The sequence below is a fragment of the Protobothrops mucrosquamatus genome, unplaced genomic scaffold, assembly GCF_001527695.2.
Source record: "Protobothrops mucrosquamatus isolate PMUCROS unplaced genomic scaffold, P.Mucros_1.0 scaffold3, whole genome shotgun sequence".
NCBI lineage: Eukaryota > Metazoa > Chordata > Lepidosauria > Squamata > Viperidae > Protobothrops > Protobothrops mucrosquamatus.
In genome coordinates, this window is record NW_015386390.1 from 2,647,114 (window position 1) to 2,661,090 (window position 13,977).

Consider the following 13,977-nt stretch of genomic DNA (forward strand, 5'->3'; position numbering starts at 1 on the left):
CCTCACTCAACTAAGGCAACTGGGACTGCCCTGATTGCAGTTGCCAAGTGATGTGATCACACGACATGGTGCTTTATGACCACATCACTAACAGGCAGAAATCCTGGTCTCGACCGTTAATTAAACGAGGAATACCTGTTTAATGGTCATGTACTGAAATGGTCAGGTTAATCATTAACATTTCTATTGGGTTCAATGGAAAGGCTCAAGTAAATCTGACATGCTGTGTGTGAATACAGACTTTAATTATCTTTAATTTTGGTTCTGGTTATATGATGCGCCTTTTGAAAACCCTGTAGGTATAAGACAGGGCGGCTGCTGCTGGATCCCAAATGAAGATTTTTTAATTATATCCTTCAATACTAAAGTGCTTTACTGTTTGGTACAGCAATCAAACAGGACAAGTATAGACTCCAATGGATAGTTAAGACTGTATAAAGAATAATTGCAACCAGCCTTCCTTCCACAGAAGACCTGTATGTTGTGTGGGTCAGAAGGAGGGCTGAGAAGATACTTGCAGACCCCTCACATCCTGGATATAAACTGTTTCAACTCCTCCCCTCAGGATGGCGCTATAGGGCACTGAATGCCAAAACAACTAGACACAGGGACAGTTCCCCCCCCCCCCCGTGCCATCACTCTGCTGAGCACCTAATTCTAATGTCTATGTATATTTAGCCATGTAGTGTGGTTGTAGTATTATTATTTATCCTTATTATCTTCTTTACTCCCCCCTTTTATTGATATTATGATTATTATTCCGATGCTTTGCATGTACCCTAAGTGCTTTTGTACCAGTGAGAAATTCCTTGTGTGTCAAATCACACTTTGCCAAATAAAGTTCAGCTCAGCTCAATTCAATTCAGTTGAATACAAAGTTTATTTGAACGCTCACTTTTACCAGTCATCTCACTGAATCCAGTAGTATTTTGCTACATAGTTCCTACCTGGCCACCCTGGTTGCACCGACTGATGGGGACCGGTGTGCTGAGTTGCAGATTTTCAGGCAGTTCAGCGACTGGCTGCTGTAGGAAAAGGGCCATGAGAAGGAAATACAACGCAGGCACATTTGTGTGCTTAGGTAGAAATGACTGAAGAACTGGGAACCCCGGGAAATGACAAGCATCTCGATTGATTTCCCTGACAGTTGATCGGCCACCAGCACTCCTGCCAACATTAAAACCTAAGCAGAAAATAAAGAAGAAAAGTTAGATGTGTAATAGCAACACTTATTGGAAAAACAAGTTGAATGCCACACTCAGTATGGTGAATAAATACTTGTTCACAGAACAATTTTTCTCAATGTCATTTTTATTCAACTGGATGTTTGAGATTAGGAAGAGTGCTAGGCCATATAAGGGAAAATACTCAAAGCAAGTCAAAACCTTGGCCTAAAGCAGGGGTCTCCAAACGGGTTGAGGAATTCTGGGAGTTGAAGTCCATCAGTCTTAAAGTTGTCAAGTTTGGAGATTGCTGGCCTAAAGAGTCAACAATTTTAAGGGTGAAGCTTACTCAGATGCTCCATCCTTCATTATTTAAACTCAGTTAAGAGCCTTTTTTGCTATGTAAGCCCATTGAAACAAATGGAATTGCCCAGGCATTCAATAATAACAAAAGTATTGCCCAGCACAATCATTATACAATTAAACAATTCTTCATTTCACTCCCCAATAAATATTTTCTCATTCCCTTTCACTTCTAAAAGAAAACGTATCTTATATTCTTAATTTGGAGTTGTCAAAGATATCAAATGGGTTAGTATAGAAAGAAAAAACAAAAACTAAATTATTGTTGTTTGCAAAAACGCATGAATGAATGAAACAGCACTTTTAAAAAAACCCTAAAATCATGGAATTATATTTTCAGAAGCTTTCAGTACTTGAATATAAGCCAATTTCATCTTAATTTCAGAGCAGATTTTAGCAATAAACCCTTAGAAGTGCACTATCTCAGCTCTGCTAGTGATGTCTGTTAATTCTCAATAAACGAAGGTATTAATGTAAAAAATTGGCTTTGCTCAACAATGTATTAGAAATATCCTGCTGATCCTCTATAATATTTTTTGTTTCAAATTAAAAATATTTCCTTTATGCTAAAAACTTTATACACCTTCAAAATTCTACAGAACATGCTCTTAGCAGCTCATGTTTACAGCATTGTTCATCAGGCACATCCACATTATTGAACAATGAACAAGGAAGCAAGGCTAACTCTGAAGATTGTCATTTTAGGATTTCCCGTATAGTCCATTTTGGTCCAATTCTTACATCACAAGAGCAGCTGTTGTCCTTGCTCTCAAGCAGATGTTCAATAACATCAGCTTAATTAGCTCATTTGGGATGGCCTTTAAGGGGAACCCTTGCATATAAATGAACATATGTCACCTCCTACTCAAATATGTAAACATAATGGATTAGCATTCTGGCTTGGTTGTTTTTCCCTTGGCATTCTACCATTAAATTAACAAAGGAGATTGTAACAACACACTCTGTATTTGACAATGTTATAAGCTAGTCTCCGAACAAAGTAATGTTTTATGTTCTTTAGATGAAAATGGAATATAAACAGACCAGTTAAAGAGGTTGTGGCTTAGTTCGCTTTTTCTAAGACACACTGGTCAATAATTGTGCATTCATGAAATTGTCCACAGATATTTTTTAAAGAAACGGAAACTAGGCATAAAGTTATCTCCTAGGCTGGCTCATCTAGCCATAGAGTTTTCTGTGTACGCTCCTTCAGTTAACTGGTTCAGGAGCCATCTCCAATTTGGGAATATGCTATATATGTCAGAAATGACTCTCCCAATATCAGATCAACTTTATAATGGCCACAATACTCAGCCTAGAAAAACAAAAAGATCCCAAACCTCTAAATCAGTGTTTCTCAACCTTGACAATTTTAAGGCATGTGGACTTCAACTCCCAGAATTCCACAGCCAGCATTGCTGGCTGTGGAATTCTGGGAGTTGAAGTCCACATGCCTTAAAATTGTCAAGGTTGAGAAACACTGCTCTAAATTCTGATACAACCTTTTGTTAGGTACATAGTTAAAATGGCAATTTCCTATATAAAAAAGCTCTTTTTAAAAACTGTTCAGCCTCATGGATTAGTCCAGGTTCTATTATACAGGTAGTCCTTGACTTTAACAACCACAATTGAGCCCAAAATTTCCACTGCCAAGCAATACAATATGTTAAGTGAGTTTTACCTCATTTTACAATCTTTCTTGCCACAGTTGTTAAGTGAATCCCTGCAGTTATTAAGTTAGTAACACGCTTGTTAAGTGAATCTGGCTTCCCCCTTTGACTTTGCTTTTCAGAAGGTTGCAAATGGTGGTCACCTGACCCTGAGACACGGCAACCAACATAAATACATGCCAGTTTCCAAGCGTCCAAATTTTGATCATGTGATCACGGGGATACTGCAAGTCATAAGTATGAAAAGTGATTATAAGTCACTTTTTTCAGTGCTGTTGTAACTTTGAATGGTCACTAAATGAACTGCTGTAAATTGAGGACTACCTGTACTGTATTTGATAACATGGTAACTTGTGGGGATTCATACCAAGCACGGTTCCAATCTTATTAGTCAACACAGAATCAGTCTGTTCCAGCCAGCCTCCACCACTGAGACCTTCTTTGAACTTGATGAGGATAGTTGGGTTGCTCAGCAAAACTACCAGAATTCTCATGGCTGCCGTCACTGTAGCTGGATGCAGATGGTCTTCCATAAATAGTACAATCCAATCAAAGCCCAGGGTTCGGACCAGCTCTTCACAAGCCCTAAGGGGAATCCACAGAATTAGCAAATTCTAAGCATAGGTTCTCCTGCTTGAGTAGGGGACTGGACTAGAAGACCTGCAAGGTCCCTTCCAGCTCTGTTCTGTTCTGTTCAATATATTCTATTCTATTCTATTCTATTCTATTCTATTCTATTCTATTCTATTCTATTCTATTCCATTCCATTCCATTCCATCCATTTCCTATTCCTATTCCTATTCCTATTCCTATTCCTATTCTATTCTATTCTATTCTATTCTATTCCATTTCCTATTCCTATTCCTATTCTATTCTATTCCATTTTCTATTCTATTCCATTCCATATTCTATTCCAATTTCTATTCTATTCCATTTTCTATTCTATTCTATTCCATTCTATTCCATTTCATTCCATTCCATTTTCTATTCTATTCCATTTTCTATTCCATTCCATTTTCTATTCTATTCTATTCTATTCTATTCTATTCTATTCTATTCTATTCTATTCTATTCTATTCTATTCTATTCTATTCTATTCCATTCCATTTTCTATTCTATTCTATTCTATTCTATTCTATTCTATTCTATTCTATTCTATTCTATTCTATTCTATTTCTATTTCTATTTCTATCCTATCCTACTCCAACAATGAAGATGTAAACAATAGCCCAACCAAGGAAATATCAGTGTAGACAAATAAGGTAACAGTAAACAATAGACTAGTGAAGTAACCATCAAGAACACTCCCACCAACATTGATGGACAAGCCACTAGTATATAAGAGCCGATCCAATGCCTCTAGCACTGATGATGGTACTTAGTGTGGTCATGAAATGTCTTCAAAACCACTAAGCTCAAAGAACAGCAAGCAATTTTTCAGGATAAAAAAGGGGTTAATAAGATCTCCATTTCAGTTTTTCAATTTTGCTCCATTTCAGTTATGTGCACAGTAGTGCTATATGATGTTACTCACATAGATTTGTTAATGTCTGCTGATACAAAAGTAGAAACATCCTGGATTTTGTTTCAATTACATCTTATCCAAAAAATATTTACATTATGTATACTCACTGTAAATTGACAATTGTTTTTTCTTTAGATGTGTACATAAGCTTCAGCAGAATATCCAGCAATCTGTTTCTCAGAAGAATAAGATTTGCAGAAACAAGGCCACCAAAATCTTCCTCAGTTCCTAAAACACAAATTATTGCTTTGAAGCACACAATTTTAAATACCCATGCAAAGATTATTTTCTAAAACTGTTCAGTGGACATTAACACATAATAAATCTAGCTAAGAAATAATTCCCCAATTTTATCGCACAGGAAATGTTCCTTGAGCTGAAAATGCTCTAACTTTTAAAGATTACAAGATGAAACAATTATAGATTAAGAAAGAGAAAAAGAAAAATCACTAACACATTCGTTTTGGAATTATACACATATTATATCATATGTATTGTAATTTATATGGACATGCCACAGAAAATAACTGTAAGCTAATCTACCAATGTACATCTAAGCAAGTTAAGCTGTAAATAGTCTTTAGGTATTACAGCATTTTTGTACTTAGTATAAATTTTGACTGGTGTAAAAAGGTTTGTAATATAGGGTACAGTCATATGTTACCCACTTGGCAACTAACACACCTTATGACTGTAATTCCAGGCTCAATGCACACCAGAGAATGGCACGCATGAGCTTTAAAAAAACACACACATTAAATGCTAATGCAAAAATAACATTTCAACTTCTCCTGCACTCTTGCCCTTGAACCTGGAACTACTTACCAGTGTCAAGCTTCTCTTCGTTGTTCATCTCCATGACTACAAATTTCTCACAGACTGCAAATGTAGGCAAAGTAGAAGCGATGAACTGTCCAAACCTTGGAAAACAGAAGGGGGGAAATGGCAGGCACTTGTATGGCAGGTGGAGTTTAATTTTGCTAGTTGTTAATATCAGCTGCACAGTAAAAGCAACACTAACTGGCAATTGGTTCAAAAACCTAGATTCTGGTGACAGCTTATTTAGAATTAAAATTGCCTTGGTCTAACAAAGTGATGGCGAACCTTTTAGAAACCGAGTGCCCAAAAACGGCCCCGCCCCCACCTGCCCCCAAACCCCCCGCTCTGCCCCTGCCCTGCCTGCCCACAGGGCCACCCACTGCCTCCACGGCCTGCCACAGGCAGCCCTGCAGCACCAAGGCGGCCACGCCCTCCGCCCACACCATCATCTGCGCGCGATGGGGCGTGAGGGCAGAGTCTTGCCCCCGCTGCCCGGCTGCCATGTCCTTGACTACACTGCTGCTCCACATGGGCTGTGTCCAGGGGCGACTCTCCTCCGGGGGGGCTACTGGTGAGGAGGGGGCCACGGGGGGGAGGTGGGACTGGGGCGATGGCGCACGTGCCCACAGAGAGGGCTCTGAGTGCCGCCTCTGGCATGCGTGCCACAGGTTCGCCACCCCTGGTCTAACATAATATCAAACCATCTTTCCTCAGACTACCAAAACTCCTGCTTGTACTGCTGGAGATTTTAGTATTGAGACCTCAGAATGCAACTTGGTTGGGAAAGGTGATGTGTAAAGGCCAAGACACATGTGATAATGCACAATTATTATATCAAAATAGTAAATTATATATTTCAAATAAATTATATATTTGAAGATAAACTATGGGATTATCATTTTGCAACTGACATGGATTTTGGAACGCAAAAAACATTACATTTTCCAAGCGTTATAAAACTTTATATAGATACTCCTCGACTTATGACCACAACTGAGCCCAACATTTCTGTTGCTAAGAGAGACGCTTGTTAAGTGAGTTTTGCCCCATTTTAATGACCTTTCTTGCCATAGTTGTTGAGTGAATCACTGCAGTTGGTCAGTTAGTAACAAGGTTGTTAACTGAATCTAGCTTCCCCATTGACTTTGCTAGCGGAAGGTAGCAAAAGGTGATTACATGATCCTGGGATACTGCAACCGTCATAAATATGAGTCAGTTGCCAGGCATCTGAATTTTGATCACATGATCATGGGGATGCTGCAACGGTCATAAGTGTGAAAAATGGTCATAAGTCACTGTTTTCAGCGCCGTTGTAACTTCAAATGGTCACTAAATGAACTACGTCAAGGACTACCTGTAGTAAGATTCTTATAGCTCAGTGATGGCGAACCTATGGCACGTGTGCCAGAGGCGGCATTCAGAGCCCTCTCTGTGGGCACACCTGCCGCTGCTGCCAGCTCGCGCAGGTCCATTAGGCCACCACTGGTGCCCAGAGCGGCAACCCCAACCAGCACAAAGGAGGTGAAGGAGCTGGCTAGCAAGCTCAAGTAGAGGTGGTATAGCACGCTCCCATGCACTCGCTGGCATCTGTGTGCGGGGGCTGATGGTGTCAGGCAGCAGCTGCCCCTGCCTTGCCTTGCCCCGCAGCAATGGCATCCCCGCCCTACCCCGTCTCACCCCGCAGGACGAGCCTCCTGCCCACCGCCCCACCCAACAGAGACCCCCTGGATCTCCCCCAATCCTGCCAAGCCCCCACAGGCGTCCCCCCACGAGCAACATCAAGGTGGCCACGTCCATCCCACCACGCCCACTCAGTCTGCCATCACCACCACAGCCACTCCCACCCAGTGGGCCACGCCCTCTGCCCCCCCCTGAGGGCACCACAATGCTGATGCAGCCCTGGCACTTTGCGATAAATAATTGGGTTTTGGGTTGCGGTTTGGGCACTCGGTCTCTAAAAGTTTCGCCATCACTGTTATAGCTATTATCCAATAGATTCTGGCCCTGATTTAAACATTTTCTGCCCTCATACAAAAATCTCATACATCTCTCTGCGGGCCTAGAAAAATGTGCCCTCAGAGGTATCAGCCTACTCTCTAATTTTCGTGGGAAGAAAATCCATAGTGTATCTCAATGGTACCTGAGTAGGTCATTGCTGCTAGGGAATCCCTGAAGCAAATAACTTAGGACATTGCTAATGGCGGCAATGGTTGGCTGTGATAAAGACATATCTCGAAGTGTCAGCAAGAGTTTTGGGATTAGCTGGAATTCCCTCATCAGCTTTGCATTTTTTGATGCTTCGCTGTAAGAGAAAGAACAATGTAATAAATAAGAAAACAATTTCCATTCTCACTGATAATGATAAGCTTCTTATACTACAACTTGCATTACAAATTATTTTTGTAGAGGCAATCATATCCAAGTATCCATTAATACATATTTCATTTGAGAAATCTGCACCGCTATCATATTGTACTACTTAATGCAAAAATACCCGTATTTACTTAATTACTCCAATTATTATATCCAAACATTTTTGATTTGTTGATACCATTTTTGGTTACCTATTTTACATAGGTTCCTAACATAATTAAAGTCAAATGTTGGTTATCTCTTCTGTGCCCCACCTCTGAACGTCACTTCTGAGCATCAAGAAAGCCCTTGTTTTGTCCATATATTTGTAGTTTCCATAACTGATTTCAAAACCAAGCATTATTTGAATGAGATCTTCAAAAGAAGGTGCTCTACTTCCTGCAGAACTGTGTATTTAACTGTAGTTAGTGTGTGTGTTTATATGTTTGTGTGTGTGTGTAAAGATGTATGTAATTATACCTATGCAGTGCTCTGTATTCAAAATGCAAACATAGCACCTGTCTACAATACCTTTAAAACAATTTTGTTTTTTCTAAGATTGCAACTAAATTAAAAGGATTGTGGTCCTCTACACTGTAAAGTTTCATTTGGTGATTTAATCCAAACAACTGTGTAGCTTTAACATACATATTTTATCATGAGATAAGATGTCCTTCCTACTCCTTCATCACCTCAAAGACAAAACACAACAGAGAATTAATTAAGTTGTATAAGAGCATTAAACAGGGGCACCAAGCAAAGTTTTCTGTGAATTCTGATGGAGGAAAAAAATCTGGAGTGTTAATTTTCTTAGACTGTTTATAAAATAATACTTATCAATGTTACCTAGACTCCGTAAGAAGTTCGATGAAATGTTCGAATAACGAAAGATGAAGTTCGTAGGGGGCATGAAGCCAAACCTGAAATGCAAAAATATTTCTAATTCTTACATGCTGTTAATTTAGCACATAATACTGCTACCAAAATATTTCCCCCCTTAAGTATATCCATCAGGAATCTAGCCTGACTAATACTTCATCTTCATTCTAGATTAGCAAAATCACAAACAATTTTCTTGATTTACTTTATGTCATTGTTCTGTAGAAAAAAAAATACATTCCAAATAACAGTTCACTAATTTTCAGGTTTCCTTTGTCAAAGAAATTTCCAGGTCAGGGCTGCTCACTGGTCTAAGAAAACAAAACTGATTTATGTTTATTTTGATTGGCTCTGAATATAACACAAGCCAAGCCTATGAATATTATAATCAATTTTCTATTTCAAATTCAAAGATTTGCATGTTGCGTCTCCTCACTGAATAGTTTATAGAAAAGTTATGATGGTAGATATAATCGCATCTCTGTTCATATCTAATAATTTTCAATGAAATCAACAAATTTATTTCCAGTTGTATCTTCTTTTTAGAACAAAATATTAGTCCACATTACTGCAGCCTTCCTAATTTAACGTTGTTTTCCTGATGTGCTTCAGCTATAAATCTCATAGTCCCCAGCCAGAATAGAGGGGATGAGAACTGTAGTCCCTGCACATCTGGAAAGTACCAGAATGATGAATACTTATATAATCTATTTCAATAGTTGACATTAAAATTGGTCAACAAGGTGAATCAATGTTTATTTGCAGTACAGCTGCACAATACAGGTAGTCCTCGACTTATGATAATTGAGCTCAAGATTTCTGTTGCTGAGATAGTTGTTAAATGAGTTTTGCCCCATTTTATGAGCTTTCCTGCCATAGTTGTTAAATGAATCACGGCAGTTATTAAGTTAGTAACATCGTTGTTAAGTGAATCTGGCTTCCCCCTTGACTTTGCTTGTCAGAATATCACAAATGAGGATCATGTGACCCTGGAACATTGCAACTGTCACAAATATGAGTCAGTTGCCAAGCACCTGAATTTTGATCACATGACCATGGAAGTGTGAAAAATGGTCATAAGTCCCTTTTTCCAGTGCCATTATAACTTTGGACGGTCACTAAATGAACTGTTGTAAAACGAGGACTACCTGTATACCACATGGCATGTGAAGCAAGAAAATGCTTCTTCCTCCCAATAGTGCATGTTAACTTTCGAGCAACACTATTACTGCAGATTTGCAAATTCATCTTTCATTGCTAGCGTTCAGAAATATTCTAAGTACCTCAAAATCACAAAGCAGGTCCTGAAAAGCAGTTGAATTTGGAATGATGGACGTTTCATGGCCACTATCCACAGTTCCCACTAAAGAAAAGGTCAGATGTAGAATGTGGCTGTTCAAAAGACAACGTTTCTTCTTTAACAGCATGGCCAACAACTGGAAGAAGAGGGAACCACATAGAGATACTGAAGCGCAACGTTTCTGAATTCTGCAATCTCAAAGAGTTTTACAGACAAACAAATATTCACTTCATTCTAGCACAGAAAAACAGTCACACAGCGAAGCTGTCTTATGAGGGGTCCCTGGTGCTCCAAACTTGCTTGTTCTCTTGCAGATGTTTCATTACCCAAACTAGGTAACATCATCAGTGTTAGTAAAGGAGTAGGGTTTGCACTCAAGTTTTTATAAAAACTTTATATATGACCGGCTCAAGATTGGCTCAGCCTTCCATCCTTCCAAAGTCGATAAAATGAGGACCCATTATTTAGGAACAAAATACTAATTTTTGTTAACCCTTAGCTAAGCACGTTATCTTCAGTCCTGGGATGCATCCATGTGTGTGCCCAATATGCAAGCACAACCTATCATAAATGGTGCTTTCTGATCTGGTCTCTCTCCTGTATCAAGTAATGTCTGAGGTCTACTGATGGTCAAAGTTGATCAGCATAACATTTGTTGAGTCAGTACCAAAAACTAGCCAGCTGCACATAAATAAGTTTTCAGCTTGCCTGCTTGGCTATACTAAAGGTTTGCCTTCAGTTAATATATATCCTTTTTTTGCATTCTTAAAATGAAATCAGTTTTATATTATGTACTAGTATCATGTGTCTATCGTTATAATGGCATATCATGCCATCAAGTATTTATATATTTACACTTTATTCTGATAGCAAATTTATAATTTAATAATAAGAATTATTGTTCTTGTATTTTTAACTTTTGGGAAGACAAATTAAGAACTGACGCAGCCAGGCTAATGCAGTGATCTGATGATGTCAATTAAATTCTCAGTTCATTTTTTTTGGGGGGGGGGAACCCCTCATCCTGCCAACCTCACTTCAGAAGCTGAAGCTCATGCAAATACATGCTGCTGGATCACTGTAGGTGATGGTATCTCGCTTTTGATTAGAACAATAAACCTTTTCTTATGATGGAAAAACATTCCCGTTTTGCAGGCGAGGCTTTTGCCATGTACCCAAATGAAATGTTACATTTTAAATCAATTATATAAGTAAAACCACCTCCAATAAATGTCCTTCAGTGGACACAGATGGTGTAGTGCCCTTGATCGTCCTAGCAATAAAGCTTCCCATTTGCTTCTCTTCAGGATCCTACGAGTTCTTCCTTTCAATCTGGCAAACATTAAGTGTCTCTGCTGAGCTAACAGCTGACCATGTTGTGCTGCCTAAACTGTAAAGCCACGGCATCATGCTGGCACTGCTTGAAATTGTGCAATACTATTTGCCAAGGAATTTGTGCAGCAACTGCCCAAATGAAGTCAGAGACCCTGACACAAACTTGTAGTTTTATATAAATAAATATATTTAACATTTGTATTTACAGCAGACAAGATAGCCAGGAACACGGGAACATCATGAGGTAAATCAAAACAGCATACAGAACACACAGGCGGGAAAAAGGCGGGGGGGGAAGGCAAACTCCCCCTTTATACCCACAGCAGCCAATCATAGTGTAGATCAGCGGCCCCCAATCTTTTGGACATCAGGGATCGGTTCCGTGGAAAGAGGTTTTTCCATGGACCGGAGGGGGCCTGGTTTCATGTGCTGCCTGCATCCCGCAGATATGGTTTCACTTGTTTGCACGGCCCGGTTTCTGGCATGTCGCAACCTGGTGCTGGTCCATGGACCGGGGGTTGGGGACCCCTGGTGTAGATTGCCTCATGCGTGAGCCAGCCCTCTCCAACCAATCAACCATAACTGTCTGTTCTGGCCCACTGTACACTTTACTGTACCAGCTGCTCAATTTAATATCCTAACTTAATTCTTTTCCCACTCTTCCAAACCTAGTATGTGCATCTGATTCTAAGATGAAATGCAATGAATTTCACCCAAATGTGATCCACATAAGCAGTTTTGTTTATCTTTACACACACCTGATAACCTTTGATTCTTTCCATTTCTTTGCTAGCAAGAGGATTGCTCTTGACCACACAAACAAGGGCCTTCACAGCAGCATAAAGTCCTTCTACGTCCGATGCCATGGCTACTAGGCCCAAAATGGCAGCAGCTCCACCAATGTACTGCAGTGTAGTTGCAACAGGCTTAGGGACAAATGTTCTTACCCCTACAAGGAGTTGGCAAAATAAAATAAAAACAATTACAATCAGTTTTACAGCATAATCATCAACTTATTACTTCAAAAATAAATAAATAAATAGCAAATGTTCCAATTTCCTTTATCTTGCCTTATTTAAAAATAATAAGTGAAAAAAATGTATCATATGTAATTCTGAATTGTTGGAGTTACATTGCTGATCCTGTCAGGTTGCCAATAATAAAGCCAAATAATCAGTTCAAAATTTTGTGTATTCATACATGTATTCAGACTTCTAACACATGTTTTGAGGTTCTTCTATGCAGCAAACAAAAGGAGCTACAGTCCTTGTTTACTGACTATTCAATTGATGGTTAGAAGTTATCCAGTGCTGAAAGAAAGAAAAAAACCCTTTACAGCCCATTTACAACTTTTGCAGCACCTGAGTCATGAGATTGCATTACAGTAAATACACATTGTCCTATATCTGAACTGTTTCTTTTTTCTGCCCTTGCACAAAAGAGACACTGGAGAGAAAAGGATTGCAGGAGATTAAGTTGCTTGCTCTTCTACACACTGAAATCAAATATATTTGCATCAAAAGCTCAGGGCTGAGAACTATTGTTTATTGTATGCTTTTGCATTCCCTCCTCTCTAATCATTCCATTCTGTGTGAATGGGAGGGGAGAAAAAAAGCAAGCAATTTCTGTAAAATCTCAACTTAGCTTGACCATTTCCTCTATAGAGCAGAGAAACTAGAGAGGAAGGTATTGCAAGAGAGTAAGCTGTTTTCTACACATCTCAAGCAATGTGATTACACCAGGAGTGGGAAAGCGATCCCAAATGGGATCAGCAACTTGGTTGTTAAGTGAAGTAAAAATGTGACTGTGCTTACAATCTTACTTCAGCTTTCCTTTGCTTTAGATCTAGAAAGGTTGTCAATGTGAGGATTGATTGCAAAGTTAATTTTTTATCACCTTTGTAACTGTGAATGGTTGCTGTACAAGATAGTTGCTAAATGATGACTATCTGTTTAGATTTGGGATCAGGACTGGATAGGATAGGATAGGATAGGATAGGATAGGATAGGATAGGATAGGATAGGATAGGATAGGATAGAATGAATAACAGAGTTGGAAGGGACCTTGGAGGTCTTCTAGTCCAACTCCCTGCTCAGGCAGGAAACCCTATACCAGTGATGGCGAACCTTTTAGAGACTGAGTGCCCAAACTGGAACCCAAAACCCACTTATGCATCGTCGAGTGCCGGGTGGGTGTGGCCCATTGGGTGGGCATGGCTGCGGTGGTAACGGCAGACTAGGTGGGACTAAAAAGTTCAATCAATCAATTCCAACTTTGCGAGATCTTTTTTTTCCTGTGAGAAGTTGAAATTGATTGATTGAACCCTCTCTTTTTTGTACACGGCGGCGGAGACCTAAAGCAAAAAAGTTTTATAAAACCCAGCTGAAGGCCTAGGACTGGGGCGATGGCACGCATGCCCACAGAGAGGGCTCTGCGTGCCACCTGTGGCACACGTGCCATAGGTTCGCCATCACGGCCCTATACCATTTCAGACAAATGGTTGTTCAACCTCTTCTTAAAAACTTCCAGTGTTGAAGCATTCACAACTTCTGGAGGCAGGTTGTTCCACTG

At 39.6% G+C, this 13,977-nt stretch overlaps 1 protein-coding gene across 1 annotated transcript in view; it reads right to left on the reverse strand.

The window, feature by feature from the left end:
• Positions 1–13,977, reverse strand: part of WDFY3 (WD repeat and FYVE domain containing 3) — a 117,889-nt gene that overhangs the window by 49,872 nt on the left and 54,040 nt on the right. The window contains exons 23-30 of the mRNA XM_015832379.2: positions 12,165–12,355; positions 10,055–10,207; positions 8,739–8,812; positions 7,681–7,842; positions 5,547–5,641; positions 4,829–4,949; positions 3,564–3,781; positions 948–1,183 (exon numbers count right to left, since the gene is read on the reverse strand). Coding sequence (XP_015687865.1) covers positions 948–1,183; positions 3,564–3,781; positions 4,829–4,949; positions 5,547–5,641; positions 7,681–7,842; positions 8,739–8,812; positions 10,055–10,207; positions 12,165–12,355 — 1,250 coding nt within the window. The remainder of the gene's footprint in view (positions 1–947; positions 1,184–3,563; positions 3,782–4,828; positions 4,950–5,546; positions 5,642–7,680; positions 7,843–8,738; positions 8,813–10,054; positions 10,208–12,164; positions 12,356–13,977) is intronic.